This window comes from Rhinolophus hipposideros (genome assembly GCF_964194185.1).
Source record: "Rhinolophus hipposideros genome assembly, chromosome: 12".
Classification (NCBI taxonomy): domain Eukaryota; kingdom Metazoa; phylum Chordata; class Mammalia; order Chiroptera; family Rhinolophidae; genus Rhinolophus; species Rhinolophus hipposideros.
Window position 1 is genome coordinate 46124096 of NC_138058.1, and position 12124 is coordinate 46136219.

The 12124-nt window shown below is 39.2% G+C and overlaps 1 protein-coding gene across 6 annotated transcripts in view; it reads left to right on the top strand.

Annotated features, from left to right (window-relative positions):
• Positions 1-12124, top strand: part of SRBD1 (S1 RNA binding domain 1) — a 179713-nt gene that overhangs the window by 2945 nt on the left and 164644 nt on the right. For all 6 annotated transcript variants that reach the window (XM_081069689.1, XM_081069692.1, XM_081069688.1 and 3 more), the window contains exons 2-4: positions 300-379; positions 3425-3605; positions 9151-9534. In XM_081069689.1, coding sequence (XP_080925815.1) covers positions 300-379; positions 3425-3605; positions 9151-9534 — 645 coding nt within the window. The remainder of the gene's footprint in view (positions 1-299; positions 380-3424; positions 3606-9150; positions 9535-12124) is intronic.

Here is a 12124-nt window from a genome sequence, read left to right on the forward strand (position 1 = left end):
AAAACTGAATTGTCACCCAAAATGTAGGAGCTTAAATTTTTTCAAACATGGTCCACACTCATCAGGCTTTTGAACCCATTGGAAGGGTGTTAACTGCTCTTATGTTTGGCAGCCTCATAGGAGGGGAAACCAGTGTTTTGGCTTATGAATGATCCTCATTTTATTCCCCCTATGGCATTTTCCAGCAGCAGAGCTGTTGGAGTGTTAGTTTTGCATGGCACATCATTTTGTAGACAAAATAAGTGATCAGTCATTCAGGTGATTCAAATCATGCTGATTTCATCTTCTGTTTCTTCCAGATGGCATCATTGCCAAGAAGAGCAAAAGCAAAGGTCCAGACAGCAGTCTCCAAAGATGAATTTTCTTTCTTCTCTGAGTTGTAAGCATATTTGGGTTTTTAAAAAAATTTTAGTGGGGGTGGGAGAATGATGTCTATTTTAAGGAATTAAAAGCATTCTTTCACTAACTTCTAAAGTCATTTGGGTTGAAGAAGGCTGTCTTTTTCAATCCTTTATGAAGACATTTTTATTGAATTCATGCTGTGTCCCAGGTTCTATTTAGGTATTGGTGATAAACTTGAAAGGCGAGAAGAGAAAGTTACCACCTAAAAATATAACGTAATATTTACACTAGAATGTAAGCTCCATGACAGCAGGGAATTTTTTATACTGCTTTAGAGCTAGGTTTCTCAGCCTTGACACTATTGACCACGTGATTCTTTGCTGTGGGGGGACTGTCCTTTGCATTGCAGGATGTTTAGCAACATCTGTGGTCTCTACCCACTAGATGTCAATAGTATCCCCCACCCTAGTTTTTACAAAAATTTCTCCAGACATTGCCAGATATTCCCTTTGGGGCCAAAATTGTCCTCAGTTCAGAACTTTTGCTTTAGAGCACCATAGTAGGTACTTAGAGTGCCCTGAAGATATTTGTTAAATAAATGACTGGTTAATGTTAGGCAGTAGTAATACTGTAAAGAAACATAAAGCAGGGCAAGGGACACAGAGCATAGTGAGTGATTGTAGTGCTGGGACATTTTGGATACAGTAGTCAAGAAAGTTTTTTTGGAAGATGTGGCAAGAGATGTAAATGAGATTTGGGAGTACAGCTTGCAAGGATCTGAGGAATCGGTGTCCCAAATTGAGGGAACATGCAAAGACCCTGAGGCAGGAATGAGCCTGGAGTTTCCAGGGAACAGCAAGACCAGTGTGGCCAGACCAGAGTCATTAAGGCAGAGAAGGACTGAAAGAGAGATTGGAATGGGTGGGACAAAATGTTCAGATTTATTTAAGTGGGTTGGGAAGCCACAGGAAGTTTTGGGAAGGGATATGACATGATCTGGTTTACTTTTGTAAAAGATCCTTCTGTTTTCTTGATGGGGAACACACTATAGGAGAGCAAGAATGGAAATGGGGGATCAGTTAAGGAGATTATTATAGAAGCCTACAGTCCTAGAAGTGAAAGTGGTGAGAAGTGGTCTAATTTGGGATGTATTTTGAAGATAGAGTAGACAGGCTATGCTGATGCATTAGATTTGGGTGTGAAGGAAAGACAGGAATTTGGGGAAGACTGGAAGAGGATCAGGTGTGCGGATGGTGAAATCAGGAGTTCTGTTTTGGACTTGGTAAGTTTGAGATGATTGCTAGACTCCAGTGAAAGTGGACATACAAATCTTGAGCTCAGGTCAAGTTGGAGATACGAGATTGAGATTCTTCTCTGTTCAGCTGTAGGATAAGATCATCTAGCAAAAGAGTGTAGAGAGCAGAGAAGAGAGCTGAAGACTAAGTCTTAGATCCCGACACTGAAAGTTTGGGGAGGGGAGGATGGGAAGGCAAAGGGTCTAAAGAGAATCTGCCAGGAAAGCGGGAGGAAAACCAGAGAAGTGGTGTTCCAGGAAGGTGTGAAAGACATGCTCTAAGGAGTGAGTACCAGATGCTGCTGAGACGTAAGTGTGATTAGGAAGGGGAGTTGACTAGCGGTCTGAGAACTGCCTCATGTATGATAAAATAATACCTGTACTAAGGATTTCTTCATTGTAACTGAAAGCACTTTTGTGCCTATCGTGTAATCTTTGTAATATTCCTCTGTGAAATAGGGTTAGTATTCCCGCTCGACAGATGAGACTGAGGTGAAAGGAAGTCATTCTGCTCAGTTTGGTGATAGCATGAGGAGTGGAACGCTTGTTTTCTAATTCTCATTCCTTTCAATTCCACAGCTATTGTGTTATGTTAGTTTAGTGATGGTTGAGGTTTGAGGTGGTTTTTTTTTGGCCTACTCTTAGGCTTTAGTTAGCATCCACCTCTGAGAGACTATCAGTGGCTTGACCTATCATAATTAACGTTTCCCCGAAAATAAGACCCAGCCGGACAGTCAGCTCTAATGTGTCTTTCGGAGCAAAAATTAATATGAGACCGGGTCTTATACCCGGTATTACATTATATTTATTATGTTATTATATTATACCTGGTCTTATATTAATGTTTGCTCCAAAACACACATTAGACCTGATTGCCCAGCTAGGCCTTATTTTCAGGGAAACACAATGTGCTCTCCTAGAGCATAATTTAGCTAGACAGTCATCCAATCTGGTTTTTGCCTCTAGGCAGAATTTAAACCATGCAGAAAGCCGGACATTTCTATTCACTACTCTCAGGGAAGGAAGTAGTTCTTTCCACCAATTGACCTTTTACATGAGGGATAGAAATAAAATTAACTGGTTTGACAGGAGCATGATGTTTCTTTACCAGAGTTCACATGGCTGCTTTTTTTCTGCTGTTGCTGTGAGCTTGATTCTTGGGTTGTTAGAAAAGTACTGTAGCTGTACCTGGTCCAGTCAAATCAGGAAACAAATCCATAGGGTAATGGGGGAGTTACCCAGGGGGAAAAGGGTAATTAAAACAGTTGGAAGGGTCTTGGTGCTGGCTTTTTATGTAATCAAGGGTGTTTCCTAGAGCTATTTCCCACTCCTTACATTGGTTTGAATAACATTACAGTTTAAATGAATTGGATTAGCACTTAGGAAGTTATTTAAGTGCTTTTCACTGTTAAAATAGAAAACCTTAAAAGGACTATGGTTGACATGGCCCAAACTGCTTAAATGATTTGCTATGTCTTGAGTATATGAGTGTGAGTGTGTGTGTGTGTGTGTGTGTGTGTGTGTGTGTGTGTGTGTTTGTATGTTAGGTAAGAAGAAAATGGAGAGACCTGTGATTTACAACGTATCGGGTTATTTTTACATTGGTCCCTGATTAACTCTTTTGTTTCCATTTTTAGCAGTATCTGTTCATAGCCTGTGCTCACATTACTTCATTTTACATTAAGCACCTCCTACTTTATCCTTTTTTCAAGAAGCATATGTCTCTCTTTTGCCTTTAACGTTTGGGTTCATTTTTCCTGGAAATTTCTCTGTTAATTTTACTCCTAGATCATCGGCCTCTGAAGAAGATGACAAGGAAGATAGTGCCTGGGAACCCCAGAAGAAAGTCCCTAGAAGTCTTAAGCGGCCTGTCCCCAAGGAATCCAAACCGAGGAAGGCCCCGCGGGTGAAGAAGAACACCCCACAGATGAGTGATGGCTTGGAAGGCGTGACTGTTAAGGAAGAGCTGGTAGGTGTTTTAGTCAGATTCAGGGGCACGGTGTGCCTTCCTGATTGGGGATGTTACTTTCTCCTTATTCATAGTAGCACAACACAGGTAAATGTCAATGACTGCAGAGCATTGGTGTCCTTTGCCATGGATTTTAATAGTATTTACCATCTGGTGCACTGCGTTGGAGGGGAAGGAATATATGTCAACTAACGTATATGTGTATCTTGCCATGAGCACACTGTAGCTACACCAACGTGGGTTAAAAAAACAATATATTATAGGGTATTTTGCATTACAAAAAGAATTACGCGTTTCCAAAATCATTCACTGTGGTATTCCTTTAAAAAAACAGCTTCCCTAGAACGTTTAAAATAATGCTAATTTAATACATAGTAGATACCTGACTTAAGTCCAGGAACACATTTATTGTGTATATAGCAGGTGACATTGTTATACCTTGCTGTGCCAGTCTTTTCTCCTATTATCCAGTTCGTGTGTTCCTTCATCTTTGTGTGCAAGCTTTTCCCTGAACACACTATTAGTGGGTGGCTGGGCTTTACCTATAGCTGAGAAAGTATTGACTTCCATCATCTTGTTGGCAAAATTTAGAGGTTTTTCATTAAGTGTGGCATAGCTGTCTTAATAGAAGATTGATTTCCTAAATCAGAAAATCTTATTTAGTGACACTAGTGAGTCTTCAGGTAGAGTTCTGCAGTTCTTTGAGAGTTCAAAAACCCTTTGAGAATTTGATAGAAGTTATGAACCCTCTCTTCAGTAAAATGAGTACAATGTACATATGTCTATCCTCTAATTTTTTAAGTCTAGTTTAAGGGAATACAGCTAAACAACATTTGTCATGGTGGTTTTTTGATCCTGTCAGTGATAATTTGTTTGGTATATGTATATTTTTTAAAGGGAAAAGAATTCAAATAGAGACATTCGCCTAAGAGACATTCTTGAGATAGTGGGGGCGGGGGGGGTAGAATTTCTTTCAAAACTGCCAGAATTCATACACTGTTTAGCTCAGTGAAAGTACATGGATCATATTATAATATTTCATTAGGTTTGACATTTTACTTTGTTGTAATCACCACTGAACAAAGTAATTGAAAACCCTGTTTTGAGTAGAGCTAGAATTAGTTGCCTTCTAATAATTTTGAAATCTGTTTTTAGCAAACACCACAGACAAAAGTCATTATTATTCTGTCTCTTTCCTTGCATGTTGCTGGCATTTACGAACCCATTAGCCACTTTTCAGACATTGAAGACTTTAGCTCCTGCTTCATGTCTTTCTCTCTGCCATGTTCTGTCGTCATTCTTAGTGTTTTCTCCACCACTTGGGTGAGCCACCTATCACCCTGTGTTCTTGGTTCTTTGATCTCCTCGTCTCCAGTGACCTCTTCTCTACCTTCACCACTCATCTCATGATCTCAACCTGAATCTTGTCATCACTAAAAACTGTACTACTGCTGACATTTCTTTTTCATCTTCTATTCTTCCTGCTCACTTGTTCAAGTACCCTCACTGCCACAATTTTGCAACTTTGTCATAACTTCTCATCAGTTCTCACCCGTAGGTGCACTAGAATCATCTGAGGAACTTAAAAAATGCCAGTTGCTAGGCCCTTTTTCCAGACCAGTTAAATCTAGAAAGAATTCTGGGGTTAGCCTAGATATCAGTGGTTTTATTTCCTTAAAGCTCCTCAGGTGACTTACAGCCAGGGTTGAAAACCACTACCTAAGTCTTTGATTCCAGCACTCTACCACTGTCAGCCAGCCCTTTTCTTTTCCTACCTTATCTAGCCTTGATTCCATCATTTATCATTTAAATCACTTTTCTTTAAGTAGGTTCACCATATTTGCCTTTCTTTCCTTCAATGATACATGGCTGATCAAACCCTGATCTTGGGTTGAGCCATAGTCTGCCTGCACTGAGCAGCTGGCTATGGCTGGAAAGTCTTACCAATGACCTAATTTGTTTTCATTTAGATTCATAATCTCAGATCTCAAAACTGTATCAAAAATACCTGGTAGACTCATTATTTTTTTCTAGTACTTTTGTTTTTCCACTTTTTTCTCTTTTCTTCCTAAATTCCTTTCTGTTCTTTCACTCTCAGCTGATGACATTGCTTTTTGTGTATTTGAGAATATATGAAGTTTCTCATCTTCTCACGACCAAGCTAGCTATTTCGCATCCATCTTTTGTCCTATATTATAATGGAGGAAATATCATTCCTCCTATCAAGGATTATTCCCACCTCTTGGGCTTGAGATCCCATCCCCTCTTGCTTTCTCAAGGTCTCTACTCCCTCAGTTATCCCTTTCCTTTTCTCTTGTCAGCTTTTTTTCCATTGGCTTAATCACTACAGAGTATACAAATGCTCTTTTATATCTAATTTTTAAGAAATCTCCCCTTGATTCCATACCCATCTCCAATTATCTATCAAGCTCACACAACACAACAGAAGGTAAGGGTAAGGCCGAAGCCTGCTTACTGATTTACAATGAGCCATTTTTTGATTTACTAAGTAGTTTCCTACTTACAGAGAGAGCAGAAAGAAAAATGGCCAAATTCTTGGATTCTTGGGGTTAGTCGTAGGCTCCATAACCATTTGGACTGTTAAAAATGATTTTAAAAACCCATGACGGTGAAAGAAAATGAACTTTGATTAGTTTGTCAAAGATTCAGGTTAAACTGGAGGGAGGCTTATTAAACTTAAATACTGAAGGAGGTTATCGAATCTTAGAAGCTTCAAAAACTGGAGAAATATTTCCATATGTTTTTAATACTTTAGATCTGTGTTTCTTAAAATTTTTGGTCTTTGGACCCCTTTATACTCTTAAAATTTATTGAGGACCCCAAGGAACTTTTACATTTGTGGGTTATATCTATCAGTATTTATTGCATTAGAAATTAATGGGAATTCTTTAAACTATTGAATAATTAACAGGTAATAAACTTTTTGCATGTTAATGCAAATAACACTTTAATGAAAAATAAGTATATATTTTGCAACAAAAAATTAGTGAGAAGAATGACATTGTTTTACATTTTTGCAAATGTCTTTAATGTCTGACAAAATAACTGAACTATACAAAGAAACCCTGCCTCCACATAGACATTTCCCTGGTATTTGAAAAATGGAGTATCGCTATTTGAAAATAGCCTTTTTAAATAATTGTGGATATTCTTATTTGATACTATATTATGCTCAGTAAGTTTCTTAAAGGTTATTTCCATTGTGGAATCTGGAACCACATTAATGAACTTTTTATACTCTGTTACATTAAAATCCACTGGCCTGTATTGTAATTTGAATGTATCTTTTACCCATGCATGATTTTGTAACATTACATATTGATCCTTTGGAAAATACTGGTTCACTGATTGATGCATAGCTTCTAAATGTTAGTACCTTTCATCATATAATGCCAAAAAAGTCACGTTTGTTAACGTTACAACCGATCTCATCACAATGTTGGGAAGCCTCAAGCTCACAGAAACATACAAATTTTCTAATTTTCACTTTAGAGCCCAAATTTTATTATTGTTCCAAATGTCAGGTATTTCCATGAAGTGACAGTCTCACTTAGTTCATTTATGAAAAAAGTGAAGCTACCCAAGCTTCTGCCAGCTACAAGTCTGAATAACCATTGTTTGTTGTTCTTGCAAGTAAAAATGGTGTTTTGTAGAAAAAGAAGGTAGGTCAGCTCACAGCTCAAAACGGTTGCATGAGTACTTTTCCTCAAGACACTGCACATTAGTAAGCACTGGTATACAGCAGAAGTACTTCACGTGTATTAATCATTTTAGCACAGAGTATTAAAAAGGTGTGTTTTCAAGGGTCAAAATTTTTTAAATTAATGTTTTATTGCTTCGTTCTTAAGTGAAACTGACATTGTTTTATTGCAAGTGTGTGGTGAAGGGAACTGATTGCTAATACAGCTTGGTGCCGCTGCCATGGTTTTCACTACCATTGCTCTTGCACCATCAGTGCAAATGTCAACATTTGTGAAAAAGCTAAATAATGTCTTGGCATTATTGTGAATATAGTTTTCATCTTCCAGTCCCCTGAAAGGGTCTCAGGGTCCCCTGCAGGTCTGTGAGCAACACTGAGAAACAGAAGGAAAATCTTCCCTGAATAATCTAGAGAAGATATCTTTAAGAGTCTAATTTATGATTATTGGTTTTTCTTTTATTCCTCTTACTTTAAAGCTCCCCCCTTTAGTCATTTTACTTTATCTTAATTTTTTTCATCCACTTCTTTTTCCTCTCCTGGGAGGTGGTCTAGGTGTGGTCGTGGCGGTAATGATGGTGATATTAACACGTATTTGTTTACCATTAGCCAGGCAACATGCCCAGCAATGCACTTGTGTGCCCTTACTTAATCTTCACAACAACCCGTTGAAGCAAGTGTGCTCTTCTTAACGTGAGTGTATAGATGAGAAAACCAAGGTAGGAGACATGAAGTGACCTGTACATGGTCCGTAGATAGTGAGTATGGAGTTGGGTTTCTAAGTCAGGAACATGATTTTGTCAGCATTTCAGGAACTGATACATCTGTCATGGATGTTTTTACATCAGCCATGGACATAAGAGTGATGTATAAAACCAGTGCTGGTTTAATAATAGTTTAATTATCACAAGGACTTGAAATTCTTATGACCAACAGCGTCTCTTTGGATGCTGAAGTAAGTAGGGAATTAAATAGTAACCAGACATTTACTTGAAAAAACATGGACTCAGAATAGGAGACTTAGATAAATCCATTCATTTGTGTTTATCGAATGCCTACTGCGTCTAGGCACTGTGCTTGTCATAGTGACAACTGAATGTTTTAGTTGCATGAATCTAAGGTAGCCCAATACAGCCATCTCCCAGGAGAGCCATCTTACCATTGGGACCAGAATACCCAGAATCTGTTCAGTTTTCCTCTTCCTTGTACATTACTTATTAGAAGAATGCTGATCATATTTGCTTTTTACTGTTTTCCTTTTCCTGCTCCTCTATGGATGACAACCCTTTGGATGATTGACACATTCTTTCTTTAGCTATGACAGTTCACTTGATCAAGTTATTATCAACTCATAATGGACCTGGGAGTGATTCTATTTTTATATTTCAGTTCTTATCTATTATATTTCAGCTAAAAGTGTAGTACTCTGGTCTTATTTAGATCACCCTACCTTTATTTGTATTCATTTACGTGTGTATGTGTATATTCAATGCAGTTTTATCACGTGTAGGTTTGTGTATCCACCACAAGGACCTAGTGTTGCCCTTTTACAGCCACACCCACATCCTTCCTACTTCCACCCCCTGCATCCCCTCCCTACTCCCAGTCTGATTGCTGGCAACCACTAATTTGTTCAAGAATGTTACATAAATATAATTGGATAGTGTGTAACTTTTTGAGATTGGCTTTTTTTCCACACCCAACATAATCTTGAGATTCTTCCAAGTTATTGTGTGAATAATTTGTTTCTTTTTATTGCTGAGAAATATTCCAGGGTAATTGATTTTTATATTCTAATTCTCATGTGTTCTCTTTGTGGTTTGATAGGATGATTCTGTGGCTATTGATGATGTTTTGGAAGACAGAAAAAATGAATTAGATACTGTGAAAACTCTGAAAACAGCAAAGAGAAAACAGAAAAATCCAACTCAGTCACCTTCAGCACAGAGGACCAAAAAGCTCAAAGTAGATGAAGAAACCAACAAAGCCAGCAACTTCCGGAGTGAGAATGACAGTACAGAGATACCATCCACAAGCACCATGTGGGAAGTGGCATGCAAAAAGGAAGTGGGTGAAGATGACTATACCTATGGTCAATTCCCTTTAAAGAAAATAAAGACTGAAACATGTCCCCAGGGGCAGCCTGTCAGGTTGCTGCCAAAATCCAAGAATATTGTAGAGGATGTTGAAATGAACTGGGATATAGTACAGGTATGTATAGTCACTTTAGTTCAGTTGATTCCTTTCTTTTTGACAAGGATAAGAGTGTCACTGGCTAAGGGAAGGGTTGAGAGTTTTCTATTCTCTTTTCAGTTTCATCAGTGATTTCTGGAGGCCACTGGTTCCTTTCCTAGGTATGCTGTTTTGTATCAGAGGTTATTGTCATCAGTTCTTCAGCTAAGAGCTGTGACCTCAGGCAAAGTATGTCTCTTCCATAGAGTGTTAGTGCACATATGCTTGTATAGAAAGATTGCATCAATAGGTCGGGCCCTCAAAGACTCATTGTTAAGTTTTTGCTTTGAACTTGGACTGTAACTTCTCCGTAAAAGCAGTGCAAATGATTAGGTATTTGGCCATTAGTACATTTATTTAACATGTAGTATAATGATACAATAATATACTATGAACAAGACAGTTTCTTATGGGAAAATTCTGTCTGAATTCCAACTTGAGGTGCCATAATTATGTCTCTTACTACAGGGAAATGAATTTCTCCTAGTTTCTTTTGCCGGCCTTGGGGATGGTAGAGAAGACCTGAAGAGTGATTCTCAACCTTTTGTCTGCCCTAACACTGAGAACATTTCAGACTTTGTTATAGCAGTGCCCCTCAAGGGAGATGGGGGAGACTCCTTCCCTGGTGTCCGTGCAGTGGGAATTCTGATGTGGACTCCTTCCCCTGCTGTGAATTGCTGCTCTAGAGCCCAGGATCTCTGCTGGATCCTAATACTATTTCTCAGTCTGACAGTGTCTGTGTGCTACCTTTTTCTTTAGAGGGACCTTTTTCTTTTTAACCTATGCTACGATTTCTTTCTATTACCTATTAGTAGAACATTGGCGGTAATTTTGGTTTTTTTTTCCCCCTTCTTTCACCCCCCCCCCCCATTCAAGCTGTTGCTTCTCCGTCTAGTTGTGTAGGACACAGCTCCCTGGTCCATGCTGGTATTATGCGCCTTGTGCTTCCCCCGGCTGAGGCAGTCGGTCACCTGCCGTTGGTCACAGCTGCTCACAGCTCCTCTCACCAGCTGCCAGCTGCACATGCTGGCCACCAGCTACTCCTGGTAGCACAGGGTAGCCCAGGGCAGCACACGGCAGCTCACACCGACCTCCAGCTGCTCATGGCAGCCCAGTTCCAGGGAGAGCCGTTGTTCACAATCTTAGCTGTAGAGGGCGCAGCTCACTGGCCCATGTGGGAATCGAACTGGTGACCTCGGCGTTAGTAGCACGGCGCTCCAACCACCTGAACCACTGGGCCAACCTGCCAGTAATTTTTAATTATGATTTTTCTGCTCTCTAGCCCCCTAAGAAATAGACTATTGCCTCATATCTTTCTTCTCACTCTTGTTCCTGAGCTAACCAGTCCAAAGTTTCTTGGAGAAACAGGATAATTAGGCTACTTTCTACCATGTTTCCCCAAAAATAAGACCTAGCCAGATAATCATCTGTAATGCGTCTTTTGGAGCAAAAATTCTTAATATAAGACCCACTCTTATTTTATTATAGGATCCGGTCTTACATAAAATATAATATATACTATAATACAATATAATACTGGATATAACATAATATAATATAATACCAGGTCTTATATTAATTTTTGCTCCAGAAGACACATTAGAACTGATGGTCTGGCTCGGTCTTATTTTCGGAGGAAACACGGTATGTCTTCTTTTTCTTTACTCATTTAGTCTATAAGGAAATGTTTTAAAAGGGTGATTCATGGACTACCTTCATTAGATTCACCCCGAAGGCTTTCTTAAAATGCAGAATTCTGGTTTCAGTCCAGACTTACAAGGGCCAGTGGACATGTCCCACTTCCCCTTTACTAACACTTTTAAGCTTATGTCTGTGTTGACATAGGGTCTGTATTGACATAGGTCTACCTCTAGTAGTTGACAGTGAGCAGTAGAGAAGGATGAAGGTTTCAAAGACCCTGAATGAAGTCTCTTAACCTGCGGTAGTAAATTTTTTATAGTTAAGTCAAGGGCTACCTGTTCTATGATACTTTGCTTCAGACCCCTATCTCCTTATCTTTGTTACAGAGAGAGATGAAAATGGACCTGCCTTAGCCATTTTTCTCTTGGTTACAAGTAATAGAAACCTACTTCTAATGAGCTTAAGCAGAAAAGAGTTTATTACTGAATACACAGGCTTTTCAAAGAATGCGAAGGACAAAATGTGATTAAGTCTCCCAAAGGCCTTAAAGCAAAAATTGGAAAACATTGAGGACTTGAGGAAGACACTCTCTGTTTTCACTTTTTCAGGGGTCTGATGATCACCCATTTCTGCTGCTTCTCTGTCTGAGTTATTTTTTCTCCGCAGACCAGATTCTCCACTTCTTTATGGAGGGTGGAAGGTGACAGCTCCCCAATTCATTTGTTACTAGTTTTAGCTTGTGAGGAGGGAAGAGTATATGGTCAGAACAGGTGTCCAACTGCCAGAGGGTGAGTGGCACAAGAACAGAGGCAAGTAAAAGCTTCGTTTATAAACAGGGAGCAGCAGTGTCCGTTGTTGGGTTGTTGGAATGTCAAATGGAAGCAAGTTGCCTCATTTTGAGGTTCTGGAACTAGTTTGTGGACTTTGG